The sequence below is a fragment of the Drosophila gunungcola genome, chromosome 3R (assembly GCF_025200985.1).
Source record: "Drosophila gunungcola strain Sukarami chromosome 3R, Dgunungcola_SK_2, whole genome shotgun sequence".
Classification (NCBI taxonomy): domain Eukaryota; kingdom Metazoa; phylum Arthropoda; class Insecta; order Diptera; family Drosophilidae; genus Drosophila; species Drosophila gunungcola.
The window spans coordinates 15,180,056-15,201,722 of NC_069139.1; the positions used below are offsets into that span (position 1 = coordinate 15,180,056).

Here is a 21,667-nt window from a genome sequence, read left to right on the forward strand (position 1 = left end):
AAAAAACACCCGTAAAAAGAAAACCGTAGTAAATCCAAATATTTCGAAAAACTCTTAACAAGTTTTTCATTTGACTATTTTTGAAATTGATTTTAATATCTGCAAATTTAATTTTAATAAAAACCTAATATTAAATCGTGGAATTTAATACGCATTGTATTTAAAATTTAGAATTTAATACGCATTGTATTTAAAATTATGATTTAAATATTACATTTTTATAATATTCCATTGTTTTATCTTTGTAAAGTGAAGCATATTCTTTAGACAGATAAAAAGAATTTTTTTTTTAGCTTTCAAGGCCAAATATTGTTCTGTATCCATTCGACGAACGCCGAAGTTTTTGTGTAAACGGCTGGCCAACCAATCATTCCGCAAGCTGGTGGTCCATTTGATGTGATGCCGGCCAGATATACATATTCGTTGAGGCCCTGTCCCATGGTGGCCATCAGCGGACTGCCAGAGTCGCCCACACAGGTGTCATTCCCATCCAGGCCGCCGGCACATATTTGGGAATATATATCGAAATTTAGGTCTGGAGACTTCTCTGAGCACCGATCTAAGTTCCTTTTCCCAATGATGCCGCTTAACAATACTGGACTGTGTCTTCCAGTTTCCGTCTTTCCCCAGCCGGCTATCCGAAAGCCATAGTTGGTCCGGATGTTATGGGGTCCCCGAACACAAATCGGTCTTATTCCCCGCGAATAGCTGGAAAAGTTGGATAAACCTAAGTCTTATCATTGAGTGAATGGGGAATGATTACTCACCGCACTGGCATCCGGAGTCGCAGCAGGGCGATGTCGTTTTGGTTTATGCTCATGCCGCCCATGTGAAATTTCTCGTGCACAACAATGGTCTCCACTTCGATTTCCATATGGGGGGGAGCACAGAACCGCCGTGCTCCGTGGAATGTGCAATCGGGATTGCTGGTAGTGTCATGCTCGCCCAGTCGGACGCTCTTGAGGATCAATTCCCCTGGCATGTTGTAGACACAGTGGGCTGCGGTCAGAACATAGCGATTGTTGATCAGGGACCCCGCGCAAAACGAGTTTATTTCCCGGGATGAGAGATTCCGGTATAGAAGCATAGCCATCCAAGGATAGGCGTTGGGAGCCGCCTCACTGCCACCCATGATTCGCACCACGGCTTCACTTTGTCCGCAAATCTCTGTATTTGGCAGCTCGTTTCCCGGCATTGGGCAGCAAATCGTTTGGCTCCGCAAATCCCTCCAATTGTCGATGTTGTATGTCCTCTGCCCTTTTTCCGCGAGCATGCTAATATTGAACACGTGCGGGCAGAATTCCAAACTTGTTCTTTTCTCATCGGGTTGACAGTCTAAAAACGCATCAGGAAATTTTAAGTGCCGACTTATACAAAACAAATGCATGTCAAAAACAAGAAGGAAAGCAAACTTCGGCAAGCCGAAGTTCATATACCCTTGCAGCTATTGCATTAATTAAATACTCTTGAAAACATTTAAATTATGATTTACTTGAGTATGTGCTAAAAAAAAACATTGAAACTATGATTATTTGCAGCTCAATTATTAGATAGTTATTTTATATATTTTTATTATTTCTATGGGAGCTATATGCTATAGACGTCCGATTTTGATAAAATTTATACCATAATTCTGAAATAATTAAACATTGCTATATGTCGAAGAACTAAACAAAAAATTAAAAAACAGAAAAGTTATAATTTTTTTCATTTATTTTTCCGATTGTTCCTATGGGAGCTATATGCTATAGTCGTCCGATTTTGATGAAATTGAAACCGTAATTCTGAAATATTAAACCATTACTATATCTCGAAGAACTAAACAAAAAATTAAAAAACAGCAAAGTTATAATTTTTTTTCATTTATTTTTCCGATTGTTCCTATGGGAGCTATATGCTATAGTCGTCCGATTTTGATGAAATTTAAACCGTAAATCGGAAATATTTTACCATTACTATATGTCGAAGAACTAAACAAAAAATTAAAAAACAGCAAAGTTATAATTTTTTTTCATTTATTTTTCCGATTGTTCCTATGGGAGCTATATGCTATAGTCGTCCGATCCGGCTCGTTCCGACTTATATACTACCTGCAATAGAAAGACAACTTTTGGGAAAGTTTCATGCAGATAGCTTTAAAACTGAGAGACTAGTTTGCATATAAACGGACGGACAGACGGACAGACGGACAGACGGACAGACGGACATGGCTAGATCGACTCTCCTAGTGATGCTGATCAAGAATATATATACTTTATAGGGTCGGAAACGTCTCCTTCACTGCGTTGCAAACTTCTGACTGAAATTATAATACCCTCTGCAAGGGTATAATGAGTTTCATAAGAAAAATGTAGCTATCAGGCCACACAGCCTGCCGCAGCGTGTTTTCTATAACTTAAAATAAATGAAAAAAAAATCAAATCTAAACTATATATCTGTGAAAAGCCAACGTTTAAATCACATTTATTCAAGGCTCAGGAAAATAAATCAAATGCAAATAAATCAACAAAGTTAAACTTTTGTTTAACTTTCTGTCTTTTGACAGTCGCTAATTACCAGACTCGGCTGAATGTGCCGCAAGAAAAGCATGGATCACAAGCAAGATACACAATTTAATGAACATGTTGAGCAGTCAACGTTTGCAAAAAGACTGATTTTTTGAATACCACCAAACCCCAGACGATATATTATTATCGCTTTCACAACCGCCTTTCAGCAGAGCTTATGAGTTGAGAACAAAAATCGGTGCCTTATCCCAAAACTGAAATAAATATTTGAAGGAAATACAAATTTCGGAAGAGCAGTCAAAATAAAAAGCGGTTCAAGGCTTTAAAATAAACAATAGTTTGATTATAAAAAGAATTACATTTAATTGTTATATATAAATTTATATTTAGCTGATACAACCGTTTCTGTCTTGACTAATCCGAAAAATGACTTTTTAAATAACTTACAAGTGTGTTTGTAATTCGAGGATGTATGATTTAATTATTAATTATATTTGTAAGCATCTAAGCCTCCAGATTTCTCTTGATCCATTTTGTAAATGCTTTAACTTTTGTGAATACCGAAGGATATTGTTTCGTTCCGCATTGTTGACCTCCATAAGAGGTGATTCCGACAACAACTTCGAATTCATCGAAGCCCCGACCATAAGTGGCCGTCAGTGGTCCGCCGGAATCACCATTACAGGTATCATATCCAGCACATATTTGTATCGAAGATGTAAATTGTAAGTGGAAATATGCCTTTTGGCAAACTTGAGCATTTTGTTTAACAACGGTGGTTTGTAGCAACACTGCACTGGGTATTCCGGTTTCCGTTCGACCCCAGCCGGCTACTTTTAATTTGGATTTGCTAAGGGAAAAGCTGCGGACCAGCACACAAATTGGTCTGATTTGTGGCGTGTAGCTAAAGTTGCAGAGGAATTTCGATCAGGATGGGAAGCATTTCGTTGGGTCAGGAAACCATTACTCACCGTACTGGTATTTCCAGTCTCAGCAGGGCGATGTCGAAATGAAATACATCGCTTTCGTTGAAGCGCGGATGCAAAATATACTTCTCCACGTCGATTTCCAGTGGACGGGGAGCACAGTGCTTTTTTAGGCCTCGATCCTCGCAGTCGATTTCCGAACTGGTGTCATGCTCGCCCAGGCGCACCCTTTTGAATTGCAAGTCCGACGGCATCCTCGGTCCTTTTATCAGACAGTGGACTGCGGTCAGGACGTAGCGGTTGTTGATCAAGGAGCCCCCACAAGCGGGAACCAGCGGCGCATACCAAGTTTTGGTGTTTCGATATAAAAGCATAGCCATCCATGGCAGCGAATTAAGCTCCACCTCTTTTCCACGCGTAATTCGGTAAACGGGTGGACTTTGACCGCAGGTCCTATCATTTGGTAGCTCATTTCCCGGTTCGGGACAGCAGTAATATGAGGAATGGTGTTGTCCACATTTTCTTTGCTCAAGCATTTTCTTTTGGACCGAGGTTTTGCCCTCGAGCTGGGCAATCTTTTGCAAATGGTGGCAACGAACAAGTTCGACACATTGCTCGTCGGGTGGACAATCTGAAAATAACATTGACGAGATATTATTACAAATCATAAGCCAAACTTTTCTAAAAGCTTTTTTATTATCGTTTGAAATAGGTATTGCTGTCATAATAAGGTTTTTTTTTTTTGTAATAATATAGTAAATGGCATCATCCCCAAGTACATTTGTATAAGTTTAAAAACAATGGAGTTTTGTTTTTTTTTTAAATAATATTTTTTGGTACTCTGTATAAATTTTTTTCCCTCTGATGACAAGCAAAAAAGAACTAGTCTTTCAGTTTTAAAACTATCTGAACTCAAATATCTGAACCTAAATATCTTTTTTAAATGCCGGAAAGGACAACTAGCATTAACTAACTAACTATAGCTCTCTTGCAAAACTCGGATAAAAATTGAAAAAAAAAATTATAGCTTCGTAGTTATTTAATAATAAATAATAAGAATAAACTACGAGAAATTGTGATGGCTTGCTATTTCTGAATAACACTTTTAAGATCGGACAAGGATTTCATTGTAATCGGACACAGCTTCATTATTTTTTAAAGTTTACGCAATAAAAACTCTAATAGCTGCCATGGTACATAAACTTCAACTTGCCGACGTTTGGTTTCTATATTGTTAGCTTTGTAAATCACATTTTTTGAAGTATGCCGATTAAGTAAACAATTCCTACACACTTTCAATAGATTCAGCTAAAAGTACCAGCAGAAAAGCCAGCTGCGGGATCAAAATAAAAACTTTTGTTTTAAAAAACATGTTCTCCAGTCAACGCTTGATATGATACTGTTTCTTAGCAAGAGCATTGGCCTCTGAGCATGAGTGGGTTGAATGCATGGAATTTTGAAAAAATCAAAGCACAAAAACATTTAAATTTCTGAATAATCAGCTGACAAGAAGTAGGCTATTAATGTAAGTCAGTAGTTTTTTTAAGTAAATACTATAGTGTAAAAAATTCGCTATTTATTTGGTGAACCCCTGCAGGTTGTATGTATGTATATATAGACCTGCAGTATTTGTATACGTTAAATTCTCGTCAATGGTAATAGTGCCAGATACAATATTATAACTAAAAACTGAAATATTTGTATTGTATTTGTATCTTATTTACATTAATAAAAGTATAGTTTTCATGTGGTGCCCGTATTCTTCGTTTTTTTTGTACCCTGAAAACATAGCTCGTGAGAAAAGTTAATTTAAATTATTTGTAAAGTGTCGATTATTAACACATTCAATAATAAAGTGCAATCAAAGTAAAACAAATAAAACCAATACATTTTATCTTACTTGAACTGTAGATCCAAAAATTTGCATACTTTTTTGTTTGAAAAATATTTAACAATATGATATATGAAAGTTAAGTAGTACGAAAAACAAATTTATCACAGTAAAAGAATGAATAACTGAGGTTGTGATTAGTCACCCATATCAATGCATTGCGATGACTTTTTTCATGGAAAAAAATAGTCAATAGCAGCAGATAATGTTGACCGGAGTCATATGCTCGCTTCTCAAAAAAAGACTACAGAAAGCAACAGTTATTAAATTTGAAATATATTGAAATTAAAAAATAACATTTCGTCGTTGTATTTGCAAACTTTGCTCCTAAATTTTGATATGTATGCAACATGATCTATGCCAATACTCTACCTCTTTCCTAGTTTTCAAGATATGATAACTTAATGTTAATACAAAACTTTAAAGTAAGCATATTTCGGTAAGCTGAAGCTTGTATACACCTGCAAGGCAAAGAAAAAAGGATTAGTCTCTGAGGAGATGAAAACTCCTGACTTAGGCCATAAACCATAAAAAAAAAGATTAAAATATGAATTAGTTTATATAAGTTCGGAGGCACATAAGGCTAAGCCAGGTAAGTCAGTTTATAGGGGCATCTTATAATATTAAAATGATGTGGTGTCATTAAATATTTGTCTTAGAAAGTTTGAAAACATCTTCTTTAATTTTCCAATTGGAACAGAAAGAAAGCCCAGTGATCCGATTCAGCGTTCCCTGGGCTACGTCGTCTCGCTATCTTGACTGGCAAAACAGCTGATCAGGGCTGCAGACACCCGGGCGACGCACAGCGGGTCAATAAATAAAAGCTAACTTTTGTTTTATTTGAATTTTTGCATGTCCGGCCCTTAAATCACAAAATCCAACAGCATGGGCATCCTTGAGAAGATTGCGGAGATTGAGCGCGAGATTGCGCGTACACAGAAGAACAAAGGTTTGCGAACATATCAAAAAATAACTTGACACCGAGAAACGCCGCGCTGGCCATCGGAATTTAGGTTAGGATTTGCCGACTACCGTCTAATTCGGTGTGTTTTTAAACATTACCCCAGCCACCGAGTACCATTTGGGCCTGCTGAAGGCAAAGTTGGCCAAGTACCGCACCCAGCTGCTGGAACCATCCAAAAAGGGCGAAAAGGGCGACGGATTCGATGTGCTCAAGAGCGGAGATGCGCGGGTGGCTCTCATCGGCTTTCCCTCCGTGGGCAAGTCCACCATGTTGTCCACCCTGACCAAAACGGAATCGGAGGCGGGTGAGTGGATGAGTGGATGAGTTAAGGCCCCCGCCATAATCCCTAATCCCTAACCCAATGTCCATACCTTCATCCTGGCAGCAAACTATGAGTTCACCACTTTAACCTGCATTCCGGGCGTCATCGAGTATCAGGGTGCCAACATTCAACTGCTGGATCTGCCCGGAATCATTGAGGGCGCCGCCCAGGGCAAGGGGCGTGGTCGCCAGGTCATCGCCGTGGCCCGTACCGCCGACCTGGTACTGATGATGCTCGATGCCACCAAGCCAAATGTCCATCGGGAGCTGCTCGAGCGGGAACTGGAGTGCGTGGGCATCAGGCTGAACAAGCGCAAACCCAACATCTACTTCAAGCAGAAGAAGGGCGGCGGCCTGAGCTTCAATGCCACCTGTGCGCTGACTCGTTGCAACGAGAAAATGGTCCAGACCATCCTGCACTCCTTCAAGATCTTCAACGCCGAAGTGCTGTTCCGCGAGGACTGCACCGAGGACGAGTTCATCGACGTGGTCACCGCCAACCGAGTGTATCTGCCCTGTCTCTACGTCTACAACAAGATCGATCAGATCTCCATCGAGGAGGTGGACCGCCTGGCGCGCCAGCCGAACTCGATTGTGGTCAGCTGCAACATGAAGCTCAATCTGGACTACATGCTGGAGGCGCTCTGGGAGGCGCTGCAGTTGATCAGGGTCTACACAAAGAAACCGGGTGCTCCGCCGGACTTTGACGACGGCCTGATTCTGAGAAAGGCAAGAAAACCAACTTGGCACTTTGCGCAATTTTCAATTTTACCTTGAAACAAATCGTTACAATTTAGAACACACCCCAGAGACCCTTAAAACTCGTGCTAAGAAATGTCCAATTCTGAGATAGGCCATCTTGTCATCACCATTTTGGCTCATACGTTAATCCTCATTCCAAAATTCCAATTCTAACATTTCACTTGAACAAATCTTTTCCAATCTAAATGAAATTTTAAATTGAATTTACTTCTTTTAAAATAGCATAAGGAAGATGGCATAGAATCTTCTATTTTTGAAGAGTATTTCAATATTCGGTCCCCGAAACTAGCCCGATATCATGCCAAAACCCATCTAATATTTGACTTCCCTTTTCTCCCAGGGCGTCAGTGTGGAGCACGTGTGCCACGCCATCCATCGCACGTTGGCGGCCCAGTTCAAGTACGCACTGGTTTGGGGCACCTCCACGAAATACTCGCCGCAGCGCGTCGGAATCGCCCACGTGATGGCCGACGAGGACGTCATCCAGGTGGTAAAGAAGTGAAGCTTGTTGCAGATGAAATATATATTCTATGCTAAAACTAATACCGAATGTCTGTACTGTCTTGTAAATAATGATTTATTCAAGCTTGATAATGATTCCATCTCACTTTGCTGCCGCATTGCTGGCGGAACTGGCCGCCGCCGCATAGGACTTGTTCATAAAAGCCGAGATGTTGGAGAAGGGCGTTGGACCGCTGCTTATCCTCTGGGGCTCCACCGAAGGCAGCGGAGGATTGTCGATCCGCTCGAAAACGTTGGTGGCGTCCCGCAGGCGATAACGCCTTAGGTTCAGATAGTGCTCCTTCTGCTCCTCCACCCGCTGGTGCAACTCGTGCAGTCGGCCTGCCAGCGAGATGAAGCTTTCGTTCAGCTGGCGGAAGCCACGTTTAAGATCCTCCGGCGAAATACTCTGCGGATTGGACAGCGCGTGCATGTGGCGTTCGGTCAGGGCAATCTGCTGGCGAAAGGCAATCAAATCCTGCTCGTACTTGGCCACCAGGCACTGGAAGTACTGAAAGGGAGCACTGTGCTCGAACTGCAGACCAGCGGGCGTGTCCTGTGTTCGCTGGGCCATCTCCAGCGACTGAATCGCCTTGGCCGTTTCCTGGCGCATCAGCCGAATCTGCTGGTTGTTGCCCTCCACTGAGTTGGCCATGTTCTGCAGTGCCCACTTCAAGTTGGCGATCTCGTGGCTCACGTTGGTGAACTTGGATGTGGAAGTCCTGCCAATGTCCGAGGATATGGTCTTTTGCTGCTTGATGTACGCTTTCAAGGCATCCACTGTTTTGACTATCTCGTCGGGCACTTGGGTCTCCTTGATCTGGAGGGGAAAGATAACTTATTATTCGACTCTAGCATGCGACTCCCATGAACTCACCTTAATACCATCCTGCTTGTTATCGCCCAACTTGGGCTGCGTGGCACTTACGTCAATCCCGCCCAGACCCACAAAAGTCGAGGCTGGCGGGGCGGCTACCTGCCCCGCTGGCTTGCCAAAGATTCCGCCTCCTCCGAGGGCCGTCATCGTGTTGGTGGTTCCCAGCTTTAGACCCGTATTGAAGGGCTGCGCCGTAGCCGTCGTCGTGTTGGTACTGAAGTTCAAACTGGCCGCCGTTGTGGCCTGGGGCTTGGCAAAGGCGAAGGATCCAATGCCGGTGCCCAGAGATGCTGGCATCGCAGCTGCAGCAGTCGTGGCTGTGGCTCCAAATCCAAAAGCGGGCGGCGCTGTGGTCGGAGCACTAGTGGCTGGAGTGGCAAAAGAGAACGAGGGGGCCACAGTGCCCACGGCGGACGCAGGTGCTCCAAAGGCCGGCGCTTGCGAGGCTGCTGGTGCTCCAAAGGCTGGAGTGGCAGCCGGTGCTCCAAAAGCAGGCGCAGCAGAAGGAGCTGCTCCAAAAGCTGGCGCAGCGGAGGCAGCTGCCCCAAAAGCAGGCGCTGCACCTGCTGTTCCTCCAAAGGCGGGCGCGGCAGCTGGCGCTCCAAAAGCAGGCGCGGCCACAGGAGCCGCAAACAAGGTGCCGCCACCAGGAGCAGCTCCAAAGGACGTAGTGGAGGTGGCCGCTCCAAAGGAGGGAGGAGGAGCAGTGGTCGTCGCCGGTCGCGCGCCAAAAGCAAAGGCGCCTCCAATGGGGGCGTTTGCGTTGGGTGTAAACATCTTGGAAGAGGCCCCTTAAAGATTTTCACAACAATTTATAACTATTAAATATACTTTACTACGACAAATTGCGAAATTAAATTCTGTTTTTAATGTGCGGACGCATCTGGACAAGAATAGGGATGTGAAAAATATATATCGATATTTTTCGATAGCGATAAATAGTTATATTTTTATCTAAATATTTTTGTAATATATTCGATACAAAATATATAATAATTTCAAGCTTATAGCCCCTCTCCACAGAAATAGAAAGTCCGCCGTTAAAATTTGAAGGACTAATTTATGCGATAGTTAGCCGATGGTGCTGTGGTGCTACCCTCTTTCCACGCAGTCCATCCCTGAAAAACAGTTGGGATTTTTGAAAAATGTTAAGCTCCGGGTTCGCTTTTCCGATTTCAGCTGAGCTGAACAGCTGTGGCTTATCAAAACATAAACAAAGATGGTTACCCTGTTGACTTGGGTAAACCGCACTTTGATAAACCGCTAAACCGATTAATGATTAATTAAATTTGATAATTAACAAGAATTTTGGTACTTATTTTATCGCCAGACATACTCTTAACTTAAATTATATTAAAACTCAATCTTTTTATGCTATAATAATACTTCTTTTTATTGAGATTTTTAAAATCATTTTTGATATTTTTTTGCTTGGTTTTTTTGTATCTTTATATCACACGTAACGTAAGTAATGTAGTAGATCTTTTAATGCTGTCTTAAGTCACTAAATCTAAGCTGATTGAAAAATAGAAATTCATCTTTGTCTACATGCCGAAACGAAATTAAACAATGTTAACAGAAAATCATTTAGGGGTTTGTGCAGTTGCTTCAGGGCAAACGTTTCAAAATATTTGTTCACTTAAAATTACAGACTACTTGTTATTGCAGCGGTTTGTCTGTTATCATCTCCATTAACACTAAATATACATATTTTATGCATGCTTTTTGTATAAAGAGGCGTTAAACATTAGTATCTCAATTCGTTTTAGTACACTAAGTTACAATTGTAAATTACAAGTATTGCGAGAGTCAGAAGGGAAGTTAACAAGCGCTTCTTGTTACTTGGGCGTAGAACGTACAACGAGTTAACAATGGTGCAAAATTATAAAAAAAAACTAGTAAACACGTATATTCCACAAAATGGTCAACTTAAAACGAGCGTAGACAGTGGGCGGGACGTTAAATTAAATACAGTTTAAACTACAATTAAAGTCTTTGAACAGAATTTCAATTAAACGACATGACGGCTACAAATTCTGCACGTTTCTTGTTTTGTTCTAACACAAATCGAGTCTTGTTTGTTGCTTACAGTTGCTTTAGCTGGAAATTGGCGTATTTTAGGTGTAATTTTAGTTTTCTTAGTTATCTTCTAGGTTAATAGAAGTCACGACTCATTTTGTCGCGTGTAAAAAGTCATTTGTTTTCGTTTTGTACGTTAATACCAAAGTTTTCACTAGCTTCAGCAAGCGCCCGCGTCTGCGTTTTCGGTAACATTTTGATTTCGAAATTTCTGGGGCTCCGGCTCCGCATTCCTCGGCAAACAATTTTTTGTTTAACTCTAATTACAATGTACTATGATGTACGTGGCATAGTTGTTAATTGTTGTTTGTTTGTTCTTAGTTTGTAGTTTTTTTTTTGTTTCTTGGTTTCTTCTTTTGAAAATTTTTCGAATATTTCTGCAGTGATTTTGTGTTTTTTATTATGATTTTTTAAAATATGATTCGTTTGCATTTCGGTCGCCAGCATTTGGAGTTGGTTAGAATCTTTAACGTTCTTTTCCAGCATTCTTGTATCGAGAAAGTAGATAATCATGAGCTACTTCCTCCGAATGCTCTCGCTGCTCAACTTGGTCAGGATGTCAATCTCAATCTCATCAGCGGATTTCGTTAGTCGGGCCTTAGCAAAGGATCTTGAGTTTATCTTAGGATTTTCGCGTATGAGGTCCACGTGTTATGGGGCGGGGCGATTTGTGATTCCGTGGCAGGAAGAGGATGAGCAGGCTTTATGAGGCAGGAAAATCCATTATGTGACTACGCGGAATAAACTCATCGGCCATGGGATTCAGGACAGACTTTTCCACATTACATTCGCTTTTCGGCAGTGCGGAAAGTGCCGTGTTCTGTTCGTCCGTTCTGCCAAGGGCGACAATGGATTAGTTTTTACATATAAGACGGAGTCAGATGATACAACTTACTTTGCCTTTTCCCACTCGTTGATCTGCTCTTCCAGCTCGTCCTCGATCATTGCTTCAAAACACTCCTGCATGATTTCCTCCTCCTCTAGGCGTTGGAGTTCCTAAATCAAAGTTTGTTATCAATAAACCTTACGATATTTATAATGGTGGTTTAGTCTTACATTTTTGTCAAACTCCTCCTCGTTCTCCATCCACATGTATTCGGAGAAATCTGGCTCATCGTCGATGTCTGACAGCGAATCGTCGTCGTCCACCACGTAAATTATTTGGTCCGTCCAGTCCACAGATGGCACTTTTAACAACATGATATTTGCTGAAAAAAAGAGTTCATTCGGATTTATTCTAGCGTATTTTTTAAAGCCGTTGGTCTCATATATCACTTGAAGTAAATTAAAATCATATTTAAAATGTCTAGACCCAGCTTTTTCGAGGTTCCACTAAACTTAAAATAACGATCATTTGGTTGAATAACAAATAGCATAAAACACCTTCAATCTAAGGAGTTTCAGAGTTTTTTCTGAATTCTTTTTTTCAAAACCTCTTTTTCTGGACACATTTTTTCTAATAGAGAAGCAGCAACGTATGAAAAGAACATTATTGCTTTACAGATTTATTAACTGCTTTCAGTCTAGACGACAAAATTGAATTTTATTAAGAGTAACCACTCGAAGTACAATTTAACAAGAAGGAAAGCAAACTTCGGCAAGCCGAAGTTCATATACCCTTGCAGCTATTGCATTAATTAAATACTTTTGAAAACATTTAAATTATGATTTACTTGAGTATGTGCTAAAAAAAAACATTGAAACTATGATTATTTGCAGCTCAATTATTAGATAGTTATTTTATATATTTTTATTATTTCTATGGGAGCTATATGCTATAGACGTCCGATTTTGATAAAATTTATACCATAATTCTGAAATAATTAAACATTGCTATATGTCGAAGAACTAAACAAAAAATCAAAAAACAGAAAAGTTATAATTTTTTTCATTTATTTTTCCGATTGTTCCTATGGGAGCTATATGCTATAGTCGTCCGATTTTGATGAAATTGAAACCGTAATTCTGAAATATTAAACCATTACTATATCTCGAAGAACTAAACAAAAAATTAAAAAACAGCAAAGTTATAATTTTTTTTCATTTATTTTTCCGATTGTTCCTATGGGAGCTATATGCTATAGTCGTCCGATCCGGCTCGTTCCGACTTATATACTACCTGCAATAGAAAGACAACTTTTGGGAAAGTTTCATGCAGATAGCTTTAAAACTGAGAGACTAGTTTGCATATAAACGGACGGACAGACGGACAGACGGACAGACGGACATGGCTAGATCGACTCTCCTAGTGATGCTGATCAAGAATATATATACTTTATAGGGTCGGAAACGTCTCCTTCACTGCGTTGCAAACTTCTGACTGAAATTATAATACCCTCTGCAAGGGTATAAAAATAACCGTTACTATACTATGAATCAAGTATTTTATTTGTTTAACTGTTTACAGTAGGTTTGTCTTGGACAACCAGTTACAAGCAATTGCCGTAAGGTCATAAGCAAATGAGCTTGGATTGACTTAGTCAAGCTCCTCTGTATCTGAACATATAATCGTATTTAACCGGCAAGAAGCCGACCAGTTGTTTTCGTTCTAAAAAACCGGTTTGCCGTCAATCTCACGAGATAAACAAAACAAAAATCACACTCACACAGGTAAAGCATATTACCTACACTTATACCTATTTGTTTATATAAATAAACGAACATTTTCTCTTTTCTTTTTGCGCAACGTTTTTTTGTTTATGCGCGAGCGATGTCTATTTTTTGCGTTGTGGCCGCGGCACACAAAAATTTGAAAACAAAATGACTCAGCTTTTAGTGCAAGAGCGAAAAGAGCCCCAAAATAAGTGCTCTACTTGTATATACATATGTACATATGTATGCATATTTATTTCGACTCAGGTCAGAGTAAACTTATGCCGAATGACGGTAAATCAGTCTCGTATTACACATAACACTCTTTAAGCATTTTACGGCGTGTAGAAGTGCCGTTATCAGCTAAAAACACAACGAAAAAACGGTCAAACGTGTGAAAAAACACGAAAGTCAAAAGAGGGAATTTATGCAAAAACGCAATAAGCCAAAGGCGATGATCGTCATCGGTCAAAGCTGGTGGGTTCATGGGCGTAACTATCTGTTGGCCGTGACAAGTGTTACATTTAATTATAAGTAGATTTATTTTCCATGAGGTGTCTAAGGTTTTAATTAACAATTTTGAATACAGTAAAATTTAGCTGTTAGTAATTCCTTACACAATATTGCCAGACATACAAATTATTTACCTTTACTTTTAAACGTTAGTTGAACATAAATTTACATATGTATGATGTATAAATTATAAACTAAAACTATCTTTTTCTTTTTGTTTAAATAACAATTTTTTGTACATTTATTTTTTAGTTAGATCAGCTGGACCGATCTAACCATGTTCTCTTGACTCTATTGACCTTTGCTAACGGTTTTCTTTTACTTTATGTGCTTGTGGGTTTTAAAACTTAATATCAGCTAATTCCTTTTATTGGCTTTGGCACATCTTATCGCGCTATCAATAAGTGGAATTTTTTTGCCTTTCACGACTTGTTTACTTAATTATTTATAGAAATCAGCTGCTTTTTATCAGCAAAACAAAACACTTGCAAACAAAAGATCTAATTGGCAACTCTGGCCCTTGTTGGTGTACTTGCTGCCGCACACACACGCAAAAGTTAGTCCATCGAATCGCGCGTAGAAGTTAAGCTGCCATATTTTGAATAAAATTGCGAAAATTAAAATATATTTGCACGGCGAATTCGACGATATTCATGCATGTATTGAGTAAATATGCATAAAACACAAAGGAGGTAAACAATCGCACCACACCATACACTTGGGTTTTCAAGTACACTGGTGTTGGTGTGCCCGATTGAATGAACCTCCCTCAACCCAAAAACAACAAATACAGCAGCGGCAATGATAATACAACACGGCGCGTTTCGCTCAAGGTAACAAGTGTTTAAAGTTTAAACATTAATATTCCTTGGGTTCATGTACTTGAAGTCTAGCCTACGCACAAGTACACAGGAAAAAATGGATGGTAAGAATTCGACAGTTAAGATTTAAAATACACGAATAATCTCTTTTATATATCGAAGTTTTTAGAATACAAATTCTTGTTATTTAGTTATGAAAATCAGAATAAATTGACAATTTTAAACTATTTTGATATGTGAAAGATAATTTCTACGTTTGTTCAAACCCTTTCGCTGTTCATTTTAATATCTGAGAACAAAAATATAACTGTTTTGGATTTGAGTAATAATGGAATATAATTGTAAATCATAAAATTGATTGTCAATTTTTAATCTCCTTTTTTGATTGGTCAACTCTATCTTACATAAATTAATTAAACTGATCATAACAAGGTACCAATTTTTAATTGTGTACATACGGGGACGCCAAATTAATGGCCGGACCGACACTTGGCCTTTATTGATTTGTCAAGAAGCGTTTTAAGTGAGCGTTTAAGTGTTTTGGCGGAAGCGCCAAAAGGCAAATGAAAAACCAGGAAGCCAAGTTCTCAGACTTCCGCCTTTCCCTGTATTCGTGTTGTGGCGATTATTTAACTTCGTACAACCCGATTCCGAAACGATCCCTTCGATCTGATCTACTCACTTCCAATCGCGTCGAGAAGCTTGTCCGAATTTCCACCTTATGTTTTGGAGCCACTGCCTCCGGGCGACTTGTTGTTATTATCGATGGCGAATTTGTTGTGCTGCAAATGGTCGTTTTTTTCTTGCACTGAGAATTTTGCGTCGTTTGAAAAGCGGGAAAACACTGTCAATTTAGTGTTGCATCCGATCCAGATAGAATCCACACGAAGAATTTTGATATATCTATTGCGAAACTTATTCGAGTATGTGCTATGTGCGGATACACGTCCGTGAACGTCAAGCAAACGAATTGAAAAAAAATTGAAATGATTAATAAAGCAAGTAGGGCAGGAGCAGAGAAACATCGATTGCACTATCGATGCATCGATAGTTTGCTATGTATATCGATGGATGTTTCTCCATCTTCCAGGTAGAGTTGCCGCAAAAGTAGCTTCAGTATTCGAAAACGTCCTTAAAATCGTTAAATTAAAAAAAACATTTTACCATTTAAGTTGGTGAAACCAAGGTTTCCGCCTCTGCTTAATTGCCAGTCGCGACTCAAACCCAAAACGAGGGCTGGCAAAATTATACGTTAAAACATACAGCTATTGATAGATTTTCAAGAGATCATTCGCACAGCAGCCGCCTTGATGCACCATCGACCTTCAATAAGTGTATGGTTTAATTCATATTTTTGTCAAATTTAGTATTTATGAGTAGTAAACCGAATATGTGTATTGAAAAAAAATGTTCGCTTGCTTTGTACAAACTGAAACAGTCGATAGGTCAATCAAACGGTACTAACCATCAGCTTCAAATCTCGCAACTCTTTTTTTTGTTTAAACCATAAAAAAAAATATGTTGAATTTGAAGGTAGGAAAAACATATGCACAACGAATTCGATATTCGAATGTAGTTTTTTTAAACCTAAGTTTATTAAATACTGTTGTATATCATTGTTGTATGAATGTAAAAAAGCTTTTTTAAAGTTACATTTCTACTTAATTAAAGGCACAAGGGTTCATAAGCCTTCCGGCGCACATTTAAAACACCAAAAAGGAACAACAAATAAAACATTAATTCTTAACGAAGTGCTATCTACTAATTTGTTTGGCTGGTGTCGACCTAGACTTCTCCTTTTGGCCACTGGGATCCCAGGACTGAAGGTTGGTACTGCTGCAGACCACAAACACCAACATGGCCATCGTGTTGAAAGCAATCAGCGTGACTAGCACCACATTCCATTCGCCTTTGCTGCCCTGGGAGGTGTAAGAGACTATTAATCCAAAGCTCCATAACATTATCCTTCATTTTACAGTGTGCACCAAAGCGGCGACTAGATGAGGAGCCAGAAACCCGGAGAGATGAGCCATTCCATTGGCCAATCCCGAAAGTAATCCCGCGAAAGAGGGCGCAAAGTAGAGCAGCGTGGGCCAGTACCCACTGAAACCAATATCCGTAGAGGCCATTATGAGGGCAAACATCACCAGGACCAGTATTTTGTCGTCCTTATCCGCCAGGATGATGACTCCAATAAAAGCAGTGGTCAAAATGCTGCCTAGCATTGAATAATCGGAGATAGCAGGGTAGAATAAGAAGTGCATTCCATAAATCTTACATATTCCATACAGCACTCGTCGCATACAGCTCTGGTCGGGACCAACGCGACGCTCCACGTAGCTGCCACCCAGGATGCACACCACCTTCGAGCAGGCCCCGCCCAGATAGGGAGCCGATGCGAGGTAACCCACTTTGGCCAGATCGAACTCCATGGCCTCGCGCATGAATCGCGGCATTAGCAGATTGATCACCAGGAAGCTGTAGGTGTGGAACATGTGGGTCAGGACGAAGGCATATGCGGCCGGAGCGGTCAGCAGGCTCTTCCACGGAATCCTTAGCACCTGCAAGAAAAGGTATGAAATAATTGAAAAGAATTATATCTTTGCATATTTTATTTTAACATTCTTTGATATATAGTAATGCTTTGCTATTTTAGATCGACGTTTTTATTTTATGAAAATCGGACAGCTATATCAAAAGGAAAAATTCAGTAGAAATATCTTTATTGTTTTTAAAGTATAGCCTTAAAATCGAAATATAGTCGCTGTAAGGAATATTTAATTTTGGTAATACATTTTCATGACAATAATTATCCGTGTAAATGTTTGTAATTTAAGCCGAATTGTATATCATTAGCTTGACTCGAGCACTCACCTGCTGTGTCTGAGTCCCTAAATGGATGTTTCCTGGTCGCAGGTAGTCCACCTCCTCATCCAAGATGCGAGGATGCTGCTGCACAGTGTCGTAGATGAGAAAGCAGCAGGCGATGCCAAAAACAAACGCTACCCCACCCACCACATAGAAGGGCAGCTCCCAGCCAAAGTTGCTCAGAGAACTGGCCACCGGGTAAACCAACATGGATCCCATCAGCAAACCGCTGTAGGCGAAGGACAGGAGTGCCGTGCGCTCTGTGGGATGAGCCCAGGTGACAAACAGTTTGTAGATCGCCGGGTTACCGCAGCCCTTTCAGGACAGGGCAATTAGTCAAATGGATTTAATACTTAATAGGTTTTCTTTTCTCCTCACCGCCAGCAGACCGCAAATGACCAGATTAACCACCGCCATCTCGTAACTGAAATGGGCCATCGCTGGGAGCAGGATATAGGTCAGCCCCTCGAAGGCCAGCGAAACGATGAAGAGCACTTTGCTGCTACATCGATCCGCCAGATAGCCGGACAATAAGATGGAACCCACGTAGCCGTAGTAGTAAACCCCAGGGAAAGTCAGCTCCTGGTTACGGGTCCAAGGCAAGTCGCCTGTCTGCAAAAATTAAATTTAATTTAAATATTAAAGTAGGTAAGTAATAGATACGGAGTGAATGTTTTTGTTTCAATTTAAAAGGTTTTTTTATCTGTCTATATAATATAATAATATTACTTTATTATTTTCATTGCTATTAATATTTTTGTAATATTGTAGAAACTCTGCTTGTTAGTGTCAATATTAATTTGAGTATATTTTATTATTGGCAGATTTGATTCCACGGCTTTCGGTTAGTTTACTAGCCTGAGTTTCTTGGATCAGTGGCTTAAGAATAGACCGAGGGCTTGTCGTGATATTGCTCCCACTCCTCCGAGACAGCTCTGCCGGAATATCAAGTGCATCCTCCGGCCGTGGCATAACCATTTTCAGGATGATCATGCCGAGCATGTTCCTCATGGCAGCGTGGAGGCTACTGGCCAAGAAGGCGCATATTGCGTAGGTTAAACGTACGGATCCCAGGAGCCTGTGGGTGGACACACTCGACTGCGAGAGGCGTGGCAGGGTCCACGACTTGCGGACCATTTTGCTGCAATTTTAATTAAACACTTTCAAACATGTACACAAAACACTAGTTAAAATTTGGCATTTATCCAAGCGGAACCCGAGCTATGGAGCGACTGATTGGCATTCCGTCGGTAAAGCAACTGCAAACGCCTGCCGATCGGTTAAAGATGTTACAACGCGAAATTATTTGCAATTTGTCACGAATTGGGGGCTAGTTTATCGTCGCGCTCTCGCCGGAATATAGAGAATAGAATTTATCTGGAAACTGTAAGCAAGACAGCGGCAAAAACAACGAAAGTAAGACACATGTAAATCGGACGGACAGAGGCGATAAGAATTCGCCACAAAAACTAAGCTCAGAAAGCTTTAACATCATATCTTACACCTTTCTTATTCGCTTCTTATAGAGCCGCCTAAAAGCTCTGACCTGAAGATGTTCAATGGACAGGCCATTGTTACGCAACGATTTAGTGGATCAATTCGATACTAGGGTCTGTATCAAAAATTTGTAAGCTATAAGTTGAACTCTTCTGGAAAAACGTTGTATCGAGTGTCTGCGATATCTAAAAGATCAGATAAAAGTTTTCTGATTTATTTTATATTAAGATTCTTTCAAGATTTCAAACGCCTGACACATCATCTATAGTGTTTTTCTCTGTGTAAACAATTAAATGATTTATTATGAATTATGTTTCTAATTAATTAATTTTGTCGCATTTGCATATCAAATAACCTAATTGAAAAACAAATTTTAGTTGATTAACGTACATTTCAGAATATCTGTAGTTACGAATAACTAACACTAAATATCATACAGCTTCGTGAATTAAATTAATTCCTAAATTAGTTTTTATTTCAGTCTTCATAAAATAAGACATTCTCTTAAATTAATGGTTAGTAATGATTTATTTAAGTCGAGTGTATTAATTAATTATGACACAGCAATTACTAATCCCTGCTTTTATTGTTCATTTAATTTAAGGTCTTCTGAGGGATTCCCATCCCTCAAGTTGCTCACCTTGGTCAACACACACTTTAGAAAGGAAAATGAAAGGAAAAGTAAAAAAAATAACAGAGTGAAAGCAATCTTAAGAACAAAAACTGTAAACAATATGTTAGTGTATCATGCACGGCACGTCGGAAAACGTTTTTCACGTTCCTTCTTGGTAGAAAGGAGGGAGGGAGAGAGGTGCAGTCGGGTCAAAGTGCACGCTTTGACCAGTCCAGTCCTGACAGCCAATTGGCTTTCACATGGCCCGTGACAGCCTTGTGTTCCCCCATAAACTTGGATTCACCCACAACGGGCACTCAACCAGCTACATTGCGAGAAATTGGTAAGCTATTATTGGATTATTATGATATATTTATATAATATATATACTATGATTTATATGTTTTTAACGTCCTTTATACTAAATTGATTAAACAGACGATAATTTAAAACACTATAGTAATTTATAACTAAGATAATAAAAATAATGTTTACATCTTGTATCATCTATTTTATTTTTATATATTTAACCTGTAATTCAAAACGAATTTTTTTAGTAAGCCTTGAATAGCATTTAGTTAAGTGATTTGATTTTGTAGCCAAATTTTTTTTATTAAAAATATTTAGAAACAAATTTTTAGACCAATTTGTTTATATGTAGTGCTAACAAATTTGTATTGTTTTAGGCTATCAAAGTTGTGCGACGAGTTACTATATATGTATGTATAGTTATTTTTTATTATTTTTTGCTTATATGCATTTGCAGACAACTGTATGCACTTTGCTTATCTAGTTGGACGCATCGCTTAGTCTCAATGCGCCGTGTTCTATTTTCGCTACGCCTGCACTATGTTTCGATTAAAATTTTGAATTTTGTATGAGTCGCACATGTTAGTTGTCGTTGTCGTTGTTTCTGTTTTTGTTTTTGTTTCTGTGATGTATTGTCGTTAGCTCATTTGGCATGCATATGGTGGGGGGGGGTGGGCAAGGTACACGGTACTACAAAAAGGACTGGGACGTTTTACACATTTACAGACTTTTTGATTGATTTTTTATTTATACGCCGCATATGTCGCCCCATTCGAGTGACTAAACTTCGCGACCTCCATTCCGTTTTCCACTTTTTGGATGGATTCATTATTCCTTATTCAGGTATTCCTATTTGCTGTGAGCGCATATGTCGACATCGAATCTCGAGGGCAATGCATTGTTTGCATTTGCATAGCCAGCATGTTACTCCACCGTAAGCGTTACCTTGTCCTGGTCGCGTGTCCTGGCCAGAAGAACACTTTGTTTTCGGTCTAAAAATAACCGTTTTGGCCGCCAGGGAGTCCAGTTTTTGCCGAGCAAATTGCGAGCGGGAAAATCCAAACAATTTCCACACAAATACTCAGCCACTTTCCCTTTGCTCGTAAAAAGCAAATGTTGTGTACTTTGGACATGCTTGCTTTTCCTAAAACTGAAAATGACAAAATTTAACACCAATCGAGATGGTGACGTTTTGCACATGAGCAACAGTGGAACTTCTTTAAAACTGTTTGACATTAATACAATTAAGCGGCCATTATTTAAGTTACAAGAATAGGCAGTTTAAATATTTTGGCAGTTGTTTGCAGTGAGTTTTTTGTTGGAAAAAAACTCAACGCAATAGGGCAAATATTTTAAATGAAGAATTGTTTATTTGTAGAATTAATGTTTAAAACTTTTTCTGCAATATATATTTAACTCTTCATTTATAAAATTAAAAGTTATTTACATAAAATGAACTTTAATTAAATAGGAATAACGGGAAGTTATGACGAGAGTGAAGTGTCGTCAGGAAGTAATTTGCATATGAATGGTTAAATATCCTATTTAAGTAATGTTTGTCAGAAAGTGGCGCAAATGCAGCAAATGGCAAATGGGCCCATTAAAGGCCTCTAAGTGACTTAACAA

General features: G+C 39.5%; 6 protein-coding genes and 2 long non-coding RNA genes across 10 annotated transcripts; 3 read left to right on the top strand and 5 right to left on the bottom strand.

The window, feature by feature from the left end:
• Positions 1-160: 160 nt before the first annotated feature.
• On the bottom strand, positions 161-2,656 carry LOC128254908 (spaetzle-processing enzyme). The gene is made up of 3 exons (XM_052984275.1): positions 2,557-2,656; positions 768-1,335; positions 161-708 (listed from the first exon to the last, which is right to left on the bottom strand). Exons 1-3 carry the CDS (start codon positions 2,621-2,623, stop codon positions 297-299), a joined length of 1,047 nt encoding a protein of 348 aa, XP_052840235.1. The 5' UTR covers positions 2,624-2,656; the 3' UTR covers positions 161-296.
• A 250-nt stretch (positions 2,657-2,906) lies between these two features.
• LOC128257922 (spaetzle-processing enzyme-like) lies at positions 2,907-5,402 on the bottom strand. Of its 2 annotated transcripts, none has more exons than XM_052989210.1 (3): positions 5,334-5,402; positions 3,479-4,064; positions 2,907-3,411 (listed from the first exon to the last, which is right to left on the bottom strand). In XM_052989210.1, the coding sequence occupies exons 2-3, from the start codon at positions 3,967-3,969 to the stop codon at positions 3,012-3,014; spliced, it is 891 nt and encodes a 296-aa protein (XP_052845170.1). In that variant the 5' UTR covers positions 3,970-4,064; positions 5,334-5,402; the 3' UTR covers positions 2,907-3,011. The 2 variants fall into 2 exon arrangements, with proteins under 2 accessions (XP_052845170.1, XP_052845161.1); XM_052989201.1 differs by lacking the exon at positions 5,334-5,402 and adding an exon at positions 4,727-4,995.
• Positions 5,403-5,984: 582 nt separating this feature from the next.
• Positions 5,985-7,914, top strand: LOC128264817 (developmentally-regulated GTP-binding protein 2). Its single transcript, XM_053000503.1, has 4 exons — positions 5,985-6,273; positions 6,392-6,592; positions 6,674-7,338; positions 7,712-7,914. Exons 1-4 carry the CDS (start codon positions 6,210-6,212, stop codon positions 7,871-7,873), a joined length of 1,092 nt encoding a protein of 363 aa, XP_052856463.1. The 5' UTR covers positions 5,985-6,209; the 3' UTR covers positions 7,874-7,914.
• On the bottom strand, positions 7,877-9,658 carry LOC128264810 (nuclear pore complex protein Nup58). The gene is made up of 2 exons (XM_053000491.1): positions 8,750-9,658; positions 7,877-8,692 (listed from the first exon to the last, which is right to left on the bottom strand). The coding sequence occupies exons 1-2, from the start codon at positions 9,524-9,526 to the stop codon at positions 7,976-7,978; spliced, it is 1,494 nt and encodes a 497-aa protein (XP_052856451.1). The 5' UTR covers positions 9,527-9,658; the 3' UTR covers positions 7,877-7,975.
• A 457-nt stretch (positions 9,659-10,115) lies between these two features.
• On the bottom strand, positions 10,116-16,099 carry LOC128262678 (polyadenylate-binding protein-interacting protein 2). Its single transcript, XM_052997080.1, has 5 exons — positions 15,919-16,099; positions 15,437-15,684; positions 11,885-12,036; positions 11,724-11,824; positions 10,116-11,661 (listed from the first exon to the last, which is right to left on the bottom strand). Exons 3-5 carry the CDS (start codon positions 12,026-12,028, stop codon positions 11,532-11,534), a joined length of 375 nt encoding a protein of 124 aa, XP_052853040.1. The 5' UTR covers positions 12,029-12,036; positions 15,437-15,684; positions 15,919-16,099; the 3' UTR covers positions 10,116-11,531.
• LOC128262688 (uncharacterized) lies at positions 13,542-16,836 on the top strand. Its single transcript, XR_008268363.1, has 3 exons — positions 13,542-13,897; positions 16,426-16,682; positions 16,733-16,836. It is a non-coding gene; the product is annotated as an uncharacterized LOC128262688 (long non-coding RNA).
• On the bottom strand, positions 16,509-19,009 carry LOC128262663 (sialin). Of its 2 annotated transcripts, XM_052997059.1 has the most exons (6): positions 18,481-19,009; positions 18,001-18,234; positions 17,629-17,937; positions 17,033-17,315; positions 16,731-16,972; positions 16,509-16,673 (listed from the first exon to the last, which is right to left on the bottom strand). In XM_052997059.1, the coding sequence occupies exons 1-6, from the start codon at positions 18,757-18,759 to the stop codon at positions 16,509-16,511; spliced, it is 1,512 nt and encodes a 503-aa protein (XP_052853019.1). In that variant the 5' UTR covers positions 18,760-19,009. The 2 variants fall into 2 exon arrangements, with proteins under 2 accessions (XP_052853019.1, XP_052853027.1); XM_052997067.1 differs by lacking the exon at positions 18,481-19,009 and having other exon boundaries at positions 17,629-17,882; positions 18,001-18,139.
• Positions 17,197-17,848, top strand: LOC128262682 (uncharacterized). Its single transcript, XR_008268361.1, has 3 exons — positions 17,197-17,327; positions 17,411-17,540; positions 17,611-17,848. It is a non-coding gene; the product is annotated as an uncharacterized LOC128262682 (long non-coding RNA).
• Positions 19,010-21,667: the final 2,658 nt, after the last annotated feature.